Source organism: Rhagoletis pomonella, unplaced genomic scaffold (genome assembly GCF_013731165.1).
Source record: "Rhagoletis pomonella isolate Grant_MI unplaced genomic scaffold, Rhpom_1.0 Rhpom_scaffold_00002, whole genome shotgun sequence".
Taxonomy (NCBI): domain Eukaryota; kingdom Metazoa; phylum Arthropoda; class Insecta; order Diptera; family Tephritidae; genus Rhagoletis; species Rhagoletis pomonella.
Window position 1 is genome coordinate 76,999,648 of NW_023458556.1, and position 21,999 is coordinate 77,021,646.

The 21,999-nt window shown below is 37.4% G+C and overlaps 1 protein-coding gene across 1 annotated transcript in view; it reads left to right on the forward strand.

Annotated features, from left to right (window-relative positions):
• The window catches only part of LOC118734088 (diphthine methyltransferase), a 239,010-nt gene extending 217,551 nt beyond the window's left edge, over window positions 1–21,459 (forward strand). The window contains 2 exon segments of the mRNA XM_036463793.1: window positions 19,415–19,876; window positions 19,878–21,459. Coding sequence (XP_036319686.1) covers window positions 19,415–19,876; window positions 19,878–20,474 — 1,059 coding nt within the window. The 3' untranslated portion in view covers window positions 20,475–21,459.
• The last annotated feature ends 540 nt before the right edge of the window (window positions 21,460–21,999 follow it).

Below are 21,999 nucleotides of genomic sequence, written 5' to 3' on the forward strand. Positions count from 1 at the left end.
AGGTCGTTTACAACCGCAATCCAGAGCAGGGGAGAGAGAACACCACTTTGTGGAGTGCTCCTATTGACTCTGTCCTGAGCGCAGATGCCCCCCACTACGCCGCCACAGCTTTGTCACGAAGTAAGCTTATTGGGTTGGTTTTAACCCCCAGATTATGAATATACTTGACTAGGCCCCCTCGATATCGAAGAAGGCTGCAACTGCATAATCTTCAGGCGTGAAGGCTTCCTCTGACCACTTAACCAATGTGTGCAGGGCGGTATTCACCGTCCTTTTCTTGTAATAATAATATTGAGGCCTTGACTGATAGTCACGAGGAATCGTGTTTCTTATGTACAGGTCCCTCTAGCGTTTTTAGCAAACGCGTTTTTATCAAACACGAAGAGGCTGATAGGCCTTAAATCCATAGGGGAAAAATGAGAGCCTTTTCCGGCCATCGGGATGAACGCAATACTGACTACCCTTCAAGCCATGGGGATTTACCCGGTCCTCACGCAGTTCGCATAAATATGATCCAACCAATTGCACGACACCTTCAGAGCCCTTTGCAGCTGCGCAGGTATGATGCCATCGATCCCAAACGACTGTAATGGTTTGAACAGGACCTGGGGGAGATTCTGTAATTAGTTAGCGACAATTTTCGAATCGCTATCGCACTTTTTGATGCAAAAACATTTATATCATGCGTAAAAAGGTGCGATAGCGATCCGAAAATTGCCGCTAACTGGTTACAGAATCTCCTTCCAGAAGTACAAAATATCGAAAAGAAGTACATTTGACTGTACTTCGAAGTACGAAGTACAAGAGCGAAAAAAGAAGTACTGTACTTCCGAAAGAAGTACGGTTGGTCACATTTATAAAGAACTTTGTTTTTCTGAAGTTTTCGCATAATCGTGCGTATATACATATAAACATACTTACAAACGCATGCATTTTCATTACGCAGTGAAACAATTGCGTTGCCCTTATATATATGTACATTCACATATATATAAATACACATATTAAGAAAGTGAACCCAGCAGTAAATTTGGTGGTTATAACCCGGCTGCAAATTTACGAACTCCCAAAAATTTATATTGCCAAAAACACACCCTAACCACAAAAAAAGGAAGATATATATAAATATACATATAAAACGAAAATACAAAACACATCCCAGTAGGAAACTTCACGGGTAACAAATATATATACAGTCCACAAAAACGCAAAAAACAAAAAATTGCTCAACCAAGAGCCTCCTGTACTTATAGATATAAATAAATTTTCGTTATATTCAAAATGCCATCTAAACAAAGCCCTCCAAAATACTTGAAAAGCTTCAGATTTCTACCGAAGCAAAGAAATCAGAAAAAAGAGAATCTCATGACCTGTGTGCGCAAAAATTTAATATCGAAAATGATGGCTTCGTGAGATATTGTGCCAGACTCACCTATTTTCCCATAGAGGAATTCACAGAGTCGGCCCTCGAAATAAAAGAAAGAACTATTGACAATCTCTGGGCGCGGTTACAAGCCGCATATGACTCACTTTTTTTAAAGGATGATGAAGACCTTCCAGATAATTTTTTGGCGTTGGCGGAAGGCAAGTATCAATTTAGTATTGATACTTATGAAATGACTAAAGCGAAGATATTAGACCAACTCAAATTGATCCGAGCTATAAGTCCCCCAAGCTCTCACTCCCGAGAAGCACAGCATTCGCACACAGAAGAAAATCCTCACATGTATCTGCAACTCCCGCCATGTGATACAGAGATTTTCCACGGTGGTTATGAAGAATGGCAATCTTTCCGAGATATGTTTACAGCCGTCTACATAAACCACCCCCCAATTATCATCCGCTCAAAAATTATACCATCTCCGGTATAAAACAAAAGGGCAAGCCGGTCAAATCGTCAAGCAGTTCCCTCTTAGCGACGAGAATTTTGATCTGGCATGGCAAGCATTAAGCGAGCGGTACGAAAATAAACGCATACTAGTGGATAACCGAATCCAAGTTCTAATGAATCTTCCAAGTGTTCACGAAGAAGATAGTAAACAGATTAGTAATCTCCAAAGCAAAATAAAAACATGTCTGTCCATTTTAAATGCTCAAAAGGTTTTGACAGACAGCTGGGACCCCATCCTAATACAAATTTGCGTAGCCAAATTGCCCAAAGATACCCGATTACTATGGGAGCAATCATTGCCCACAAGAAGAGATCTTCCCTTATGGTCTCAAATGGACGAATTTCTAACGGCCAGATTTCAAGTGTTAGAAAGGGTAGAAATGAAATTCCCAAAACACGTAAGCAAGACTTCTGCTCTAATAAAATCCCACAGTAAAACAAAAGCTTTTCAGACAAATTCCAAAACGGGGTTTTCCTGTTATTTATGCGACACCCCACATCCGATGAAGAGATGCCCCATATTTAAAAAATTCTCAACACAAAAGCGCATAAACTTTGTTAAAACGCATAAATTGTGTTCCAACTGCCTTGCTTTCAATCATAGTTTGGCAAAATGCAACTCACAATTTGCATGTGTGTATTGTCAGAAAAGACATAACTCCCTACTGCATGTACACACATCCAGAGGTCATTCTCAAAAGGCTGGTATAAAAGAAAATCTTAAGAAATCGATCAACCCCGATCGACAAATAAAAGAAAACTGTGGTCATACCCAAAAGACCACAGCCCCTCAAAATAAAGAGCAAGTGATCCCCTATGATCACCACCCAACCAATACGCCAACTCAAAAAGTAATAGCGCAACACAGCACAGCGCACGCGATCACCAAAGATTGCCCCCAAGAGTTATCAAGCTACAAGTAGGATACGCAACCTACCTGCTCAAACTCCGCGCATGTTAACTCGCTCCGAATTGCCAATGAAAATGAAGTTCTCCTGCCAACCGCAATAGTGACAATAGAGCATCGAGGAGAACAGTTTCTACTCAGAGCATTGCTTGACCAAGGGTCCCAAAGAACCTTTATTTCGTCAGCAGCTCAAAAGAGGTTGAAGCTCCCAACCGAACATTCACAGTTGGAATTATTTCATATTGGTGGATGTAACTCAAAACGCACTAAGAACGCATGCGAACTAAATATAACTACCCGCAAGGCAAAGCGGAAGATAAATACAAAAGCTGTCATACTCAAGCAGTTAACGGAGCACTTAGCGACTTCCCCCGTAAGTCGTGAATTTATTAAACAGTTCAATGCCCATGAACTAGCTGACCCCCATTTCAGCAAACCAGCACCCATAGATCTGGTTATTGGAAGCGACATACTTCCACAAATTCTCCGACCCGGAGTCCGAAAAATACAAGATAATGTAATAGCGCAAGAAACTATATTTGGTTGGGTGATAAGCGGCTCCGCCGCAAAACTTTGAAAATATAGAGCAATAAATACGACCCCGCGCATTCAATGCCATAAGCTCTAACCCATGAGCACACTACATAACTCAAACTAAACGGCAACAAATAAGACCCGCTCATTCGAAACAATAAGCTCTAACCCATGAGCCCACAACAAAATATTTATTTACTCGTTTATTTATACGCCCCAAGAATATTAAAATGCATACAGAGCAGCGCCCTCTGCATAATTGTTTGCTTTCCTCTTTTACAGAACGTTGCAAAAGGCCATATCTCGAATTGGCAGAAATGAACCGAACTGCAAACACGACGTCGCAAACTCACGCGATATGCAATGCACACAGCGACCGAAGCCCAAAGCGCATCGAGAGCGCGAAAATCATTTTACGGAGTTCCGAAGACTGCAGAGCGCACTATCTAGTACACTACTGCAGGGGGGGGGGGGGGCAGTGTACAATCGCCCGATTGTAATGAAGGAGCACCCTAATGGCCTCTCTGCACCTTTGCACCACTTTATGATTATGGCAAAAAGAAAGTGAAGAAAGAAGCACACTCCAAAATCAACCGTCACCGAGCGCACACGGGAAAACGGCCACCACAGTATCACATCCCGGACGTAGTTAACACATATATTTTCATTCGTATATATGTACTTAAACATAATTTAGTTGTGAAATAAACCCTTTACAACGTTTATAAAAAAAAACGCGAGTGGGTTTTATTTCAAACGAACGCGAAAATTCCTTGTCGCGTTGCTAACTATTATATAAGCGATTTGTGTTATTTATTATTACCTTCTGAAGGTATTATATTCGTTTTTGGTTTTGAAAACTATATGATAACAAGATCTAATTTCTAAAATAAAAGATTTGTTAAATCGATTTCACGAATTTTATTAAACAAAAATTGGCGATTTTTGGCGATTTTTTTGCAGAAATTGCGCTTTATTTTTAAACAATCTGGACACTCTGGTCAGAAACATGAATGTGTAAAAATGAAAATTTTGGGAAGTCAAGTTTGAGTGTTTTTTACGAGACTTAACTCTGCATTCATGTATTTTTTTATTTTGCATTATGTATTTACTTCAGATATATTATTTTTTATATGCCTCACCGTGATGTTTGATACCCATTTTGTGCCCATAATTGAAAAAATTAGTATATTCATATGAATCCAGGTCGCTGAATACGAATCTGAAGTCGAAATAAAAAACCCAAAATGGCCGATCCAATATGGTGCCTAAAGTCTTAAACGCAAAAATTTTGTTAAAAATAATAATAAGAATTGCTTATTATTATATTAATCAAGAGTTATTGCGGTAGCTGAATTAGAATCTGAAATTAAAATACCTAAATACAAAATGGCCGATCCAATATGGCGCCTGAAATTAAAAGAAATGTGTTGAAGTTGAAAAATATTTATTAAATTCAGCTAGTATTGGGTTATATTTGGTTTGTTTTTTTAGTTTTTCTTTAAAATGCTTATGTAAAAATGCTGTTGAATTATGATATGACCATGTTTACGTGTATCTTACACGAAATTGGTTGAAAAAAATTAATTTAAAAAAATCATTTTCAAAAAACTTTCCATATTATGTGGTACAAAATCGAATCTTAAACAAAAGGTCGGCCACGGTCGGATTCAATATTTAGTATTTTAGTTTAAAATGCAATTATCTTGAAACAAACATTAATTTTTTAATGGTTGAAACCTGGAGAAAATTACTTATGACGTTTTCTTTAAACTGTTTTTATTAAAAAATTCACTTAAATATTTCATTAAATACAAAAATGAAAAAAGATGCGTGCATTTCGATATAGTTTGGTCGGAATGAATTTTTATTTGCCAGCGTGCGCGCCCGACTCCCGCGTGCATGCGAAATTCGAGCATAAAAGTGGAACGATTGAAACGTGCATTTCTTTCTTGCGCAGAAGTCAACGCGGATTGCGCGCGATCCAGCCACGAGAGTCGGGCCCGCACGCTGGCAAATAAAAATTCATTCCGACCAAACTATATCCAAATGCAGAAGTTGTTGGTAAAAATTTTCGTCCACCAGGTGCAGAAGTTGCTTAAAAGTTCAATTTTTTATAAAAAAATTATTCAAAAGCAAAAAGAAAAATATTTTTGTAACGCAAAAAGTTTCATTGTATAGTTTAATGTTTTTTAAATCTGCATCCAAAAAAATTTTTTCATTCAAACACTTTCAAAGAAAAATAAAAATTTCCAAAACACTGCAAAAATTTGATTTGATTAAAACAAAACTATTTGGAATTTCGCAACAACATTTACACAGTGTACTTTTCGACTACAAATCTCGGCGCTGCCTGAATATCATTGAAAAATATTAATCTTTTATACATGAAGAAACAAATATATATATGCATAAGGAATTCGGAAATCTTAAACGCCAATATTTAATTACTTTTAAATATCATGTCTTTTAAGTTAAGGAGTGCGCGTAAACTTGGGTGCGTTCAGAAATGCATCAAGCTAAGGCATCAGTCTCTTTCACTTCTAAACTATAATTGATCGAAATGCCTTTATTACGCAACTAGGTTCCAATTGGGCATTTAACCGTGGTTGCGCATATTGGACATTGCCATCAATTATAGTTTAGAAATAAATGCGTATGATGCTTTGGCTTGATGCATTTCTGAACACACCCCTTGTTAGTTGACTTCGTATGGTGATACGGGCGTATACGTTACATACGCAGCTACGTCTTTGTCGAAAAATGTAACAACTCGTGGGATTTTGCTCATATGTATTCATATTTTGGAATACAATTTTCGAGGGATTTTTTTACATGTCAGGCCCCCCTAAATTCGATACTGGCGACGCCCATGGCCAAAGGTGTTGCGGATTTCTTCCATATACAAATAAATTGAGTTTATTCATTATATGGAAGCCAATGCGAAAAAAAAATTCTAAAAAATGAACGGTAATTCGTAGCCACTTGAAATTTGCACATTATCAGACTAAAATTGAAGGGGCTAAAAAACTGTGTACTCAAAAAATTCTAACACTTCCGAGAAAAGAGTTTGAAATTTAGGTGAAAATTTGTAGCACTTTTTTGTAGTTTTCTACAAATTATTAAACTTGGGTTTATATGGGGTTTGTCTGAGAATGAACTATATTTTAATTGAAAATTCTTAAAAATAAATAAATAAACATAAGTGGCACACAATATCACTTTGAAATAGCGTGCTATAGATATGACCGATACTTTAGATCAGACCAGCCTGGTAACATTAAGTTGAGTTAAATACGAACTGATAGGATAATAAAATATTTAAAAATAATCATTTTCGTTGAGCGAAAAAATATGTATTAATATATATAAGATATGTGTTAAGACAAAAAAATACTTGGAGTTATAAAACCTTTGGTTATGTAAGAGTTAAAAAAAATAGTACCTCGCGAATTTTCTGCTTTCTGAAATTAAAAAATTATACAACAGGTATGCAAATATTTAAGGGCTGTTATAAATTTTTTTCTGATATTTATTTGTGTTTCTTGCTGTGATCTTAAATTTTAGTCATGGTAAATAAAATCTTAAGAAGTGAGTTGTTTGACATTTGGTGTTGCTAAAACTTCTAAAAGACAACAAGGTGTCCGTGATTATGTGATTAGTAAATTGAAAGAAATATCTGATGAAAATGCTCGTTCCGAAGTAAATAAAGTAAATTAAGTAAATGACTTTAGATTCGTAATCAGCAACCCAGAAAATCCCCAGATACCCAGTTACATAGAAATCTACCGATTTTTTTAAATTTTCGTCCGCCATATTGGATCCGCCATTTTGAATTTTTGGTAAATGACTTTAGATATGTAATCAGCGACCCAGAAAACCCCCAGATACCCAGTTTCATAAAAATCTACCAATTTTTTTTAATTTTCGTCCGCCATATTGGATCGCGCCATTTTGAATTTTTGATAAGTGACAGCGACTGAAAAATCCCCTAGGTAAGAAGTGGTGTAAAGATCCATCAACGAGTATTTGTTTAAATAGTTTCGTCCAGCTCGATTTGCGATCCGAACCACTGTGCGTAGTTAACTTGCGTGTTTTCAACTGTGAGGCTTTGAGGTGTGCAGTTGTGTTTTCTGCAAATGTGTAGAATTGCGGCTTTTGAAAGATTAATTTTCGCTCCGGCTCACCTGATGATTTCGAGAATGACTGAGGATAGTGGTCGGTTATTATCGTTGCTAGAGTTTCTCTTTGTCATGATATACAGGTCACAGGTCGGAACAGTATTACCGAAAGTGGACAACCTTGTGGGATTCCATTTTCATACAAAAAAATAATAAGTATTAAATGAACTAAAGAAAAATAGCTAAAACTTGCTAAAATGTCGAGTCCCTGTTTATGCTTGGGTCACAGTATATTTTTGCTTAAAATAAAATTCATTGAAATCGGCCCAGTATTTTATGACTTTTCCGATTCGAAAAAATTGTCTTTCAATTTTATATAACAGTTCGACATGATAATTTTCTCTAGCTAGCTATTTCCAATAGATTTTGGATCGCTAAATTTGTAAAAATGGAGACTTATATATTTGAATTTAAGAAAATAAGGCAAATAGCAAAATCGGCTAAAACGGCTAACTATTTTTAGCAAAACGGCTAACAAATCGGCTGCCGGCTAAACCGAATTTTCTCCGGCTGTTTGCTATCGCAACCGGCTAAATCTAGCCGGAAAACGGCTAAACGGGCTACACTAGATAAAACGAATACACACAAGCGCGAATTCCACTATTATTTTTTATACCCGAGCGCACATGTGCACGAGGGTATTATAATTTTGTTCACATAACGGTTATTTGTAATAGCCAAAACGAATCGAGATAGATATAGATAAATGTATACATAAATGATCAGAATGAAAAGAGAAGTCGATTAAGCCATGTCTGTCTGCCCGTCCGTCCGTGTACACGATAACTCGAGCAAAATATGAGATATCTGAACGAAATTTGGTATGTAGGTTTCCCTTTACCTAACTTACTTTACATCGTATACTTTCTGCGATGAACGGTCTACACCTGCGATATATCTCTTACGATGTTTCGTATGCGAGCGCCAGAGCGCAGGTATAGACGTGCAGTAAGGTAGGTTGATATTGGAAATGGGCGAAATCGGACTACAACGACGCCCATATTAGCGGTATTTGCGAAAAATGCAAAAACTACGATATTTCAGTAAATTTTCAATCTAAGTTGTTGAAAATTATTATGTAAAGTAGAATTATGGTAAACATTAATATTATTATGAAATTTTTGGAAATGGGCGTGACCCCGCCCACTTATGATGAAATGCTTTATCTCAGTAGCGCTTCACCAATCCTTACTACACTCGGTCCGAGCCTTGCTTAGGGTCCAACTAAGAAATCTGTTGAAAATCTTTGAAATGGGGCAAGAACTACGCCCACCTCCCATATAACGGTCATTTACAGAAACAAGAAAACTGCGACAAATCAGTAATTATTGAAACTAATTAACTCTAAATCGATGATTGTAATAATCACTTAGCAAAAAATTTGATTATTATAAATGTTTGGACAATGGGCGTGGCGCCGCCCACTTATGACCACAAATGTGTATCTCGGTAACCGATTCATCAAATTCAACCAAAATTGGTGCACCTTATAACCTTGGTACGGAAAAGCAATTCGTTGAAAATTATTCAAATCGGACTAAAATTACACCCCCTTCACGTATAACGGTAAATTTCAAAAAACGAAAACTCCGATATTTCAAAAACTGACGGCACTAATTTACTCCAAGTTAGTACTTACATCAATCTCTTAACAATAAATAAGACTTTTGTAGACTTTTAGGAAATGGGCGTGGTACCGTGGCGTGCTAGATAAGACACCTGTCTGATTATAGTCATGTCGAAACGAATACATGACAACTACACTGCTGCACACTTGCGCGCCCTGGATAAGACAACAGTTTATACCAAGGACCGAAAATAATCGTTATCGTGAAGGATTTTTATTTAGAAATCATTGTATAATCGATATTTTATGATTTATATTTTTTCAATCAAAAATAATCATTATTTTATGATTTTTATTTTTTCGATCATTTTTAATCGTTATTTTGTGATTTTTATTTTTTTGATCATTTTTAATTGTTATTTTATGATTTTTATTTTTTCGATCACTTTTAATCGTTATTTTGTGATTTATATTTTTTCGATCATCTTTAATCGTTATATTATGATTTTTATTTTTTCGATCATTTTTAATCGTTATTTTATGATTTTTATTTTTTCGATCATTTTTAATCGTTATACTATGATTTTAATTTTTTCGATCAAAAATAGAAGTTATTCTTAGTTTTTTAATGTGTAAACCGAATGTGCACAGATTTTACTTAAAACAACAGTTTAACAAGGCATGCATATGTACACTAGGGTGGCCAAAAACAGTAAAGTTACAATTGTAATGCTCTCATCCCCTAGGATTGTTTTATATTGGAAAAAGTATACCCCTATTTTTATACCTTTCATGAGCATGAAATGGTATTATAACTTTGGTCTGATGTTTGTAAGTACCACAATTAGAAGAGATAGACCCATTGAGATGTACACTTAAATGATCAGAACGTCGAGCTTCGTCGATTTAGCCATGTCCGTCTGTTTGTATGCAATCTAGTCTCTCAGTTTTCGAGATATCCGGATGAAATTTGTTAGGTAGGTGTATTTTTATAATGTCCTAATCATTTGTCGGAACCGGAGGAATCGGACCATTATAACATATAGCTCCCATACAACTGATTGTTCAGATATGAGATTTTTCGTTATAACTTCTCAATTTAAGCAGTTAGGAACATGAAATTTTGCAATACTTCCGCCCATTATCAACAGAATACTTACAGTGAAAATTACAAAGATCGGGTCACTATAACATATATCTCCCATACCAATGATTGTTCAGTTATGAGAATTTTCGTTATAACTCCGCCATTTATGTAGATAGGAAAATGAAATTTCGCATTATTTCCACCCATTATCAAAAGAATATTTACAATAAAAATAGCGAAGATCGGGTCGCTATAACCTACAGCCTCCATACAACTGATTGTTCAGATATGAGATTTTTCGTTATAACTTCTCCATTTATGCAGCTAGAAACATGAAATTTCGCAATATTTTCACTCCTTATCAACAGAAAGTTTACAGTAAAACGAACAAAGATCGGGTCACTATAACCTATTTATTACCTCCATACAACTGATTGTTCAGATATGGGGTTTTACTGTGAAACTGCTTTGTATGGACAGCGAAAACCGATAAATTTACACAGTCTACTGATAAAATCGCCAAAATCTATGCTTTTTAAGCTTTATCCCCTATACCACTGATTGTTCAGATACCAGTTTTTGCGATATATCTCCTTTATGTAGGAAGCTAAACCCATTAAATTGTGTTACCGGTTTACATACCGATCAAACAGCAGTCAAAATCACTTAGATTGGTGCTATATAAGGTATATCTTCTATACCTCTGATTGTTTAGATATGATTTTTTATATATGCATGTAATATATAAATTTTTTCAAATGCAGTAATCTGTTAAAGTAAAATGTTATAGTGACTCTATCTTTGTTCATTTTACTGTACATTTTCTGTTGATAATGAGTGAAAATATTGCGAGATTTCATGTTTCTAGATGCATAAATGGAGAAGTTATAACAAAAAATCTCATATCTGAACAATCAGTTATATGGAGGCTATATGTATAGCCACTCGATCTTCGCCATTTTAACTGTAATGAGTGGCAACAGTACAAAATTTCATGTACCTAACTACATAAATGGAGGAGTTATAACGAAAAATCTTATATCTTAACAATCAGTTGTATGGGAGCTATAGATTATAGTGACCCGATCTTTGTAATTTTCACTGTAAGTATTCTGTTGATAATGGGCGGAAGTATCGCAAAATTTCATGTTCCTAACTGCTTAAATGGAGGAGTTATAGCGAAAAATCTCATATCTGAATAATCAGTTGGATGGGAGCTATATGTTATATTGGCCCGAATCTTCCGGTTCCGACAAATGATTAGGGCATTATAAAAATACACCTACCTAACAAATTTCATCCGGATATCTCGAAAACTGAGAGACTAGATTGCATACAAACAGACGGACATGGCTAAATCGACGAAGCTCGACGTTCTGATCATTTAAGTGTACATTTCAATGGGTCTGTCTCTTCCAATTGTGGTACTTTCAAACATCGGACCAAAGTTATAATACCAGTTCATGCTCATGAAAGGTATAAAAATAGGGGTATACTTTTTCCAATATAGAACAATCCTAGGGGGTGAGAGCATTACAATTCTGATTTTACTATGTACATAAGCATGCCTTGTAAAACTTTTCTTAGTCAAATCTGTGCACATTTGGTTTACACATTAAAAAACTAAGAATAACTTCTATTTTTGATCGAAAAAATTAAAATCATAGTATAACGATTAAAAATGATCGAAAAAATAAAAATCATAAAGCAACGATTAAAAATGATCGAAAAAATAAATATCATAATATAACGATTAAAAGTGATCGAAAAAATAAAAATCATAAAATAACTATTAAAAATGATCGAAAAAATAAAAATCACAAAATAACGGTTAAAAATGATCAAAAAAATAAAAATCACAACCTAACGATTAAATTTTGATTTTTATTATAAAAATCATAACGGTTACGGTCCCTGGTTTATACACATATCACATCGCACGTTTAATAACACTGGTTTACAGCAAAAATGTTCAATGGATGCCACTTTCCAATTCCTATAAATAATTGCACGCTGATTCCGAAAATCGACTAAATTTTTTATTCATGGATAAGTTTGCAAGATATTCTTAATTTACCGTTATTCAGCTTACACTTAATCACGTATGTCTTACGACCAAATTTAACAATCTTAATATGAAATACAACAAATGAAAGCTAACAAATTTTTATATAGACCGTATTGTGGCGATTACTGCGGCAACGCGAAGCGAACAACGAGAAATAGGCAGAATGTTCGAGGAATGAAGTAGAATGTTCCACAAAGAGAAACGTCAAGTTGGATGAACACTGCGAACAGCGAGAGAAAGAGAATGAGCGATGAACTTCAGAATATTCTAGAGTTGCCATGAGTGCGAGCGCAGGTATATAAGAGCCACCACACAGCGGAGTGAGTTAGTTACAAGTCAGCAAGCTACAAGTAAAGTGAGTTGCGAATAAGCAAGCTATAAGTTTAATTGTGTTAACAAGTTTTGTAAAGCGTTGTAATTGCTTTAACGAGTATTGTAAAGTGTTTTACGGTATTAGCGAGTATTGTAAATTGTTTGTTGTACAATAAAGTTAATTGTAAATACTACAATTTGGTCATCGTGAGCATTTATTTTACAATCCAGCGATACGAGCCGTAGGATATTTGGGAAATCCCTCAAGGTTTCAAGGATAATCGTAACAATTGGTGTCAGAAGTGGGATTGTTAAATAAATCCCGAAGGATAAACTTTTGAAAATAGAAAAAAATTCAAGACCTAACGATCGAGGAACTCAAACAGTGGAAAAGTGGAGTCACTATCACGGCTGCGAGAGGCTATGGAAGCTGAAGGCATCGACGTGGACAAATACGACTTCCAGGGTAAACTCGACGATGCATCCGCAAAGGTTGAACAGGAGGATGAGGCCGCTTGTTCGTCGAAGGATGTGCAGCAGACATCCGGGAAGGTTGAAGAACAGCAAAAGTCTCCATGTTCATCAACAGCTATGGACATGAACACGTTATTGGCTGCCATGTCACAGATGTTATCACAGCTGTCGTCACAGATGCAAGCACAGGATACACGCATGTCACAGATGTCATCACAGCTGTCGTCACAGATGCAAACACAGCTTGAAGCACAGAGGTCGCAGTTGTCGTCATTGGTATCATCGCAGCTGGATGAAAAGATCACTCAGCTGCAGGGGAATTTAATCAGAGACAACGCGCTACTCAGGGAATGGCAGGATAAAATCGAAGAGAAGCAGGATAAGATCGAAGAAAGACAGGGTAAAGTCGAGGAAAAGGTGGGTGAGCTGGAAGGTCGCCTCCGAGATTTGCAGATGAATCGTCCAGCTACTTCGACGAGCGCTCCTAAGGTAAAAACTCCATCCTTTGACGGCACGATTCCTTTCCAGGTCTTTAAGCTCCAGTTCGAGAAGACTGCTACAGCAAATCATTGGAGCATGGAGGATAAGTCCGCTGCACTATTCGTTGCATTGAAAGGACCTGCAGCGGAAATCTTACAGACTATTCCCGACTGTGAAAGGAACAGTTACGATGCGTTGATGAGTTCCGTGGAGAGACGTTATGGTAGCAAGCACAGGAGACAGATTTACCAGATGGAGCTGGAGAATCGCTGCCAAAAAGCCAATGAGACTCTACAAGAATTCGCTCCAGAGATCGAGAGGTTGGCTCACTTAGCTATTGGAGACACATCTGGTGAACACTTCGAAAGGGTAAAGATCCAGAGGTTCATCAACGGAATGCGAGACATGTATACCAAGCGCGAGACGTAGGCAAATCCGAAGTCAATATTTGCTGAAACGGTATGCTCAGACACGTGAAACGGCGGCGCTCCTAAGTAGACCAGCCTACAAAGCCCATCGAGTAGAAGTGGAGACACCTGACGTGATGAACGAGATCCTGACAACACTCAAGTTGATGGCAGGGAAGAATACTCCTGGTGCAACCGAGAGAAAGGATGGTGCTAGGAAATGCTTTAGTTGCGGAAAACCAGGCCACTACGCACGCGAATGTAAGACGGGTTCCAACAGGTCAATCAGTTCAGCAGTACGTAAACGCAGGACTGAGGATGACGAGCCCAACTCCGATCAGTCGTTAAACTAAAACGAGCCAGCAGTAAGGGGCGCGCGCTGGCTCCCGCAATTGCATATCCCATAATCTCCGTCTCGCAAATCGGCAGAAAAGCGAGCAACGTTACTGTTGGTGGATATGTGGACGGACATGAGCGAGTACTAACTGTGGATACGGGCGCATCGCATTCCATCATTCGATCTGATTTGGTCACTAAAGAGGTAAGGCCTTTACCTGGAGCAAGGTTGAGGACATCAACTGGTGAGGACACCCAAGTTGTAGGAGAGGTAACCTGCAAAGTCGCAATAGGGAATGTGACGGTGTTACAAAAGTTCATAGTAGCGGATATTGTTGATGAAGTCATCATTGGAATAGACTTCTTACTTGATCAGGGTATGCAGATCAACATGAAGAACAGGATTATGACGTATAACAACATGTTAGGTTTGGGTATGATGGCCCGTACAGCAGCAAGCGAGTGATCCTAGAGGAAAGCGAGCAGATTCCACCGAAGTCAGAAGCAGTTGTTTGGGCGAAGATTGATGGAGATTGTGGGATAAACAAATTGTGGGTTGTTGAAGCAACACAAAATTCTACACCGGACGTACTTATTGGTAAAACCCTGGCTAAGACGCAAAAATATGGACGCATCCCAGTTCGAGTACTCAATGAGTTCAAATCACCAATCAAGTTTAAGAATCCAGCAGGACAACTAGCTCGGTGGATTGAGAGACTGCAAATTTATGACTTCGCTATTGAGTACCGCAAGGGAAGTGTCCACGGAAATGCTGATGCCATGTCCCGTCGACCATGTAGTCTGGAATGTAAACACTGCTCAAAAGCTGAGGGCAAAGAGGGCATTATAGACGTCCGGCTAACGACAATAACACCAGCGGAAGAGTGGAAGGAAGCACAGCTACGAAAGTGTCAGCAGGATCCAGATCTGGAGCTTTTGATGCATGGACTGGAGGAAGACAGAAGGCCAACTAAGGAGCAAATGGCAGCGGAAAGCCCAATCGCAAAGGCATACTGGGCACAATGGAACAGCTTAAAGTTGATATCTGGCTGTTTGCACAGGGTATGGGAAAGTGAAGATGGGCAGTGCTCCCGCAACCTAATAGTAGTTCCAAGGGTATGAATTCCGGACGTTCTCAAGGAATTTCACAATGGTCCTAGTGGAGGGCACTTGGGAATCACGAAGGCCCTGGAGAAGATCAAGCAGAGGTTCTATTGGGTTGGTTGTCGGCAATCGGTCGCAGAGTGGATTGCTAACTGCGCGGAGTGTATTGCAGCTAAAGGCCCGAAATCCAGAAGTCATGGCCAGATGAATCAGTATAATTCAGGTGCACCATTCGAGCGGATTGCCATGGATGTAGCCGGTCCATTTCCTATGAGCGCACAGGGAAAAAAATATGTCCTTGTGGTTATGGACTACTTTAGCAAATGGCCGGAGGTATACCCGATTCCAAACCAGGAAGCTAAAACAGTAGCGGAGGTATTCACCTACAATTGGGTTGCGAGAAACGGTGTACTTATAGAGCTGCACTCTGACCAGTGAAGAAATTTAGAGTCGGCGGTGTTCCAAGAGATGTGCCAGATACTGGGTATCCGGAAAACTCGAACAACGGCTCTTCATCCCCAATCAGATGTCATGGTGGAACGGTTCAACCGAACCCTGGAAGAGCATTTGCGGAAGGTCGTGGACAAGAATCAAAAAGATTGGGATGTCCGCATACCCTTGTTCCTGATGGGATACCGGTCAGCAGTGCATGAAACAACGGGTAAAACTCATGCAAGGGTAATATTCGGCAGTGAGCTCCGTTTGCCTAGTGACCTGAAGTTTAGGGTAACTGGTGATGCTAGAAGAATTGGAAAAGAGACGTCAAACATCCTGGAAAAGGAGCTGAGAGAGATACATGCTCTTGTGAGACAGCGCACGCAAATTATGAGTGACAAGATGAAAGCCAGGTATGATAAGGCGATGAATTCCGAGGGTTTTCAGGAAGGAGATTTAGTGTTGTTGTACAATCCACAACGGAAGAAAGGTTTGTACCCAAAACTACAATGCAACTGGGAAGGTCCGTATAAGGTCGTAAAACGGCTAAATGACGTAGTGTATCGGGTCCAGACCGTTGGGAGACCAAGAAACAAGATGAAGGTGGTCCACTTGGAAAGGCTTGCAGCGTTTGGAACAGCAAGTGTGTCTGATCGGGACAATCAGACTTAGGTGGAGGACAGTGTGGCGAATACTCCGGCAACGCGAAGCGAACAACGAGAAATAGGCAGAATGTTCGAGGAATGAAGTATAATGTTCCACAAAGAGACGCGTCAAGTTGGATGAACACTGCGAACAGCGGGAGAAAGAGAATGAGCGATGAACTTCAGAACATTCTAGAGTTGCCATGAGTGCGAGCGCAGATATATAAGAGCCACCACACAGCGGAGTGAATTAGTTACAAGTCAGCAAGCTACAAGTAAAGTGAGTTGCGAATAAGCAAGCTATAATTTTAATGGTGTTAACAAGTTTTGTAAAGCGTTGTAATTGCTTTAACGAGTATTGTAAAGTGTTTTACGGTTTTAGAGAGTATTGTAAATTGTTTGTTGTACAATAAAGTTAATTGTACTACAATTTGGTCATCGTGAGCATTTATTTAACCATCCAGAGATAAGCCGGAGGATATTTGGGAAATCCCTCAAGGTTTCGAGGATAATCGTAACAGTATATACATGACTTTTCGACAGGGGCGGATACAGGATTTTATTTGAGGGGGGAGGGGTAGGTATTGGGATCAACTTGTCAAATAACGTTAAATTACAGGCATTTAACCCTAATTTATTTTTCATGCAAATATAGGTTTGAGTATCTTTATGAAGTGTGAAGTAAAGTGTTTTGTGATATAATATTACTTTTCATTTTGTGAATTTGGTGCAAGGTCTAATAAAACAATTGCATGTACTATTTAAAAAAAAAAACACAAGATGTAAAGTTATACCTTGGGTTTATTAATGCAATATATACATATAAATAATTATTTCATGCTTACAATGTTGGTAAAATGAAGGATGTAATTAAGTAACTTAACAACTTATTCAGAATTTTTATTGTAATAATTTAAATTGCAAATTCAATTTTGCGTTTTACTTTTGCGAATCTTTCTATTATCCTTTCAGTGTCAATTTCAATATCTAAGTGTACGTGTAAAAGTACTGGACCGATCAGTCTTTCTTCATTCATGGTACTACGCAACCATGTTTTTAACCGACGAAGGGTTGAAAAACTTCTTTCGGAAGTAGCGTTACTAGCTGGAAGTGTGACTAGAATGCGGAGAAGTTTGTTAACTAATGGAAAAGCATATTCGTCGCATTTACCAAGAACTTCTGCTGCTGATTTTGGGAATGGCTTTTCGCTTTACTTATTATCTACATACCCATTGTTTTAATTTTTCACGTTGACGAAGAGTTTTACACGATTTCTTATTCTATAAATAATCTTGTGCAAGCCTAAAAATGGTTACGATTGAAAATTGAAATAAAAACAAAACTTTAGAATTTTTTTTTCAAATTTCTCGTTTGAGGTAATATGTATTATCCGAAATTTTGCTTTTTCGGGCTCTCGCCTTCCCCCCTGTACCCGCCACTGCTTTTCGATAGGTCTGATAGTTTCTGACGAATTAATTAATCATTCCAGATTTTTTATTATGAAAATATGATAAAAACACTTTAACAGAAGAAAAATTAAAAAAATCACGGGTTCTGTGTTAAATTTTTGCCTTTGTGCTAAAGCCTGTTCTGTTACAAAAAAATCAAGTTGCTAATGAAGAAAATCGATGGATAAATAAAGAAGTAATGAGTGGTCAAATGAAAATGCGCAAAGATTTTTTTTATGAAATATGAGCATAAAAGCGTGGCTACTTAGGTGTACATGGCGTATGAGTAACATTATTTCCTGCTCATTTCTCATACAAAAAATCTTTGCGCATTTTCATTTGACCCCTCATTACTTCTTTATTTATCCATCGATTTGCTTCATTAGTAACTTGATTTGTTTGTAACAGAACACGCTTTAGCACAACTGCAAAAATTTTACACAAAACCTGTTAGTTTTTTAATTTTTCTTTTGTTAAAATCTTATTTTTTTATTTTTTTCATTAAAAAAACTGGAATGATTAATTAATTTGTCAGAAACTATCAGTCCTATCGGAAAGTGACGTACAGACGGTTTATGGAAAATTTTGTAAGCTTTCATTTGTCGTATTCCATGTTCAGTTTGTTAAATTGGTTAATTAGATATATGTAAGTGACTAAGTGGAACCACCTTTTGTTTTAAGCTGAATAACGGTAAATTGAAAATATCTCGAAAACCTACCCATAGAATAAAAAATTAACACGATTTTTGGAATCAGCGGGCGATTTTACATACAAATTGGATAGTGGGATCCAGTGTAATATATGTACAGAATTATTTCAAAATTAAATTTTTTTTGGGAAAACGCAAAGTTTGATAAATTCACACAGTTGTTAGTATACCAAAAGACAGATGAAAAGACATATATCTTCGCCATTTTTGGGAAGTTTAGTCATCTGTTAGGCTGAGCATATTCTACTTATCAAGCTTGTTAATTGCATAATGAAATCTCCAAAAGCGTAAATTTTGAGTTACATCTCTATATTATTAAACTTGCGACATATCACACATTTTCTTCTCCATTGTACACTTCCGCGGATATTCCTGCAAGAAATATTGAATAAACGCGGATTATCCTATCAAATTTGCACGAATATTATCATGAAATCATTAATATTCAACTTTTTCTAAATACTCAAACGTAATTGTAGAAAATGATAATTTCAAAACGGCAAGCGCCCTACAAACGGAGTGCTTTATCCGCAAGAAAGTTTGGAAAAAGGTGGATTTTGTTTTACAGTGTTATGCGTCCAATACAGATGAATACGACTGTGCAATAGCTAAAGTAATTTTATACTCAGTTTATCTTTTTATATTTTTAATAATAAGTCTGTAATAGGCATTCATATACATACTATACATAAACAAATAATTTAAAAAAAAATGTGGGTAAGCGTGACATGCGAGTGTGATTTTCTACCCGCTTGTGAATTTTTTAATATAATATTTAAAGAAAATTGAAAAAATTTGCACAACCTAATGTACGCTTATTTATTTCCAGTTGAAATTCACCACTCTACACTCAGTCGATACTGAATTTTCGGCTGATTCTATAGAATGGTGCCCTCATCCAAACTTTCAATCTTACTTTGCGTGCGGCACCTATCAACTAGAAGAGCACTCCAGCAACAATATCGCAATGCGCAGTAGACGAAAGGGACGTATATACCTGTATAAGTTCTGTACATCTACCAAGCGCCTGATTGAAATGCATCGAGTGGAAACGGCTGCTGTTCTTGACATGAAATGGCTTGTCGGGCAGGCAAATGAAAATCCGCTATTGGGTGTTGTTGATTCCTTCGGTCAACTTCAGCTTTATGAATTGGAAAATTGTGTATTAAAAATGACTGGGACCTTAGAACTAAATCCCGATATTGATGATATATTGGCATTGTCCTTGGATTGGCGACATTCGAGAAATTCAGTGACCAGTCAATTTCAAATATTGGTCTCGGACTCCAAGGGGGGGCGTAAACCTAATCGATTACGAGCCAGAGTGTGAACTCAAAAAGTCGGTTGTGTTTGCAGCACATGGGTTTGAGGCATGGACGTGTGCTTTCGATAAATGGGATTCCAACTGTATTTACAGCGGGGGTGATGATGTGCTCCTACTAGCTTACGATCTGCGATCCGGAACGTGCATTTTCACCAACAAATCGCACAATGCCGGAGTAACATGCCTGCTCAGCCATCCATTACGTGAGCACCTATTGTTGACGGGCAGCTATGACGAGCATCTGCGTACGTTCGACACACGCTTAATGAAACAACCTTTGGGAGAACTGAACCTGGGTGGAGGAATATGGCGCCTTAAAGCCGATCCATTTAAGTGTAATCTTATCTTAGCAGCTTGCATGTACCACAATTTCAGTGTCGTTCAGCTTGTTGATGGACTTGTGGATGGGCCTAAACTCATTGGTGAATACTATGAGCACAAAAGTATTTGCTACGGCGCAGATTGGTGTCGCCATGTGGACGATAATCAGGATTTGTACACTGCAACTTGTTCATTTTACGACCACAAGCTTTGTGTGGCTCAGATAGACGAGGAAGATCGCTAGTGGAAACTGGAGTTTTGATTTATAAATACCTGATTTCAATACAAACATCTTGGAACTCAAAAATATCGTTGCCAGCTTCGAATGCTGCACTTTGATGGTTCGAAATCAGCTGGCGCAAAGGAAGGAATAGCGAAATAATAGGCCATATACATATATGAATAAAAACTACGATTATTTCCTAATAAATTTTTATTTAACTAATGTTTCCTCACTTTATAAAAAATAGTCATTTATTTATTTGCTTCCAGTAGATCAATGTACATACCCAGATGATTGCCAGCATTTCTTTTTCATTTGCGGCATAGTTCTCCTCGGTTTTAATTAGGGATCGGGATATAAAGGTTATTGGTTTACCTGCTTGCTCGAGGACGGCTCCTAGAGCGTAGTTGGATGCATCGGTGGTAAGATGAAACTCCTGTTTGAAGTTTGGGTAGGCTAGCACGACTTCCTTTGATACTAATGAAGATTTAATTCTATTAAAAGCCTCTAAGGCGTTTTTATCGAGCACAACTAGCTTTTTGCTTGAGGAATTTTTGGACACGCGTCCATCTTCCCCTCTCAAAAGCGACGTCAGAGGTTTCGCTAACTTGGCGTTATCTCTGATGAAGCGTCGATAATAGCCTGACAGGCCAAGAAAAGCCCTCAAGTCCTTTAGTGTTCTTGGACACGGAAATTCTTGAATTGCTTTTACTTTAGTGGGATTAGTTAGAATCAGACTAATTAAGGAAGAGCTAATTAATATAAAATATGCCGTTCAATGGGCAAAGCATAATATAATAAATTCAGTAATGTTAAGCAAGGAAGAAATAGATATGTGAATTAGTAAATTAAGAGAAGACGAAGTACCATTTAAAAGTGCCGAAAAAGCACTAGAACTATCAAAAGTAAATGTATTTAGCCAAGATATGAAAATTTTATACATGGTAAAAATACCTCTAACATTAAAAGAAACATTTAGAAGAATTATTATACGACCTGTAAAAAGGATAAACAATGTTGTAATTAAAACCGAGTATAATGAAATATTAAAAGGAAAAGATACACTGTTTGGAATAAAAAAATAAATGCGTAAGCTATAATGATGTAACAATTTTCAAGGAAACTAATTTGGTAAGTAACGATTTATGTGTAACTAGGATAATTAATAGTTTAAACTCAACATGTTCGACAACCAACGGCCATCACTTCCCTACGCTAGAAGAAATAAAACCAGGGGTAATATTGCTAAACCAGTTCAACGGCAAACTAGAAGCCGACGACACATCTCAAGAAGTAAACGGAACGCACGTGATAATATTTCACAATTCAACAATTAAAATCAACAGTCAAACATTCAGTAATATTGAAATAAAGCCAATCGAAACCATCCCTGCCAGTGTTTAAAAAACTTAAGTCGAAGTAGCAAAAGTAATAAAATTTTCGCTTCTCACTGCTTCGACTTATTGTAACTGTTCAAAATTTACTTATTGCTTGTGCTTACGCTTATGAGACAAGACGACAGTCGCAGTCGAAGCTCAAGCAAAAA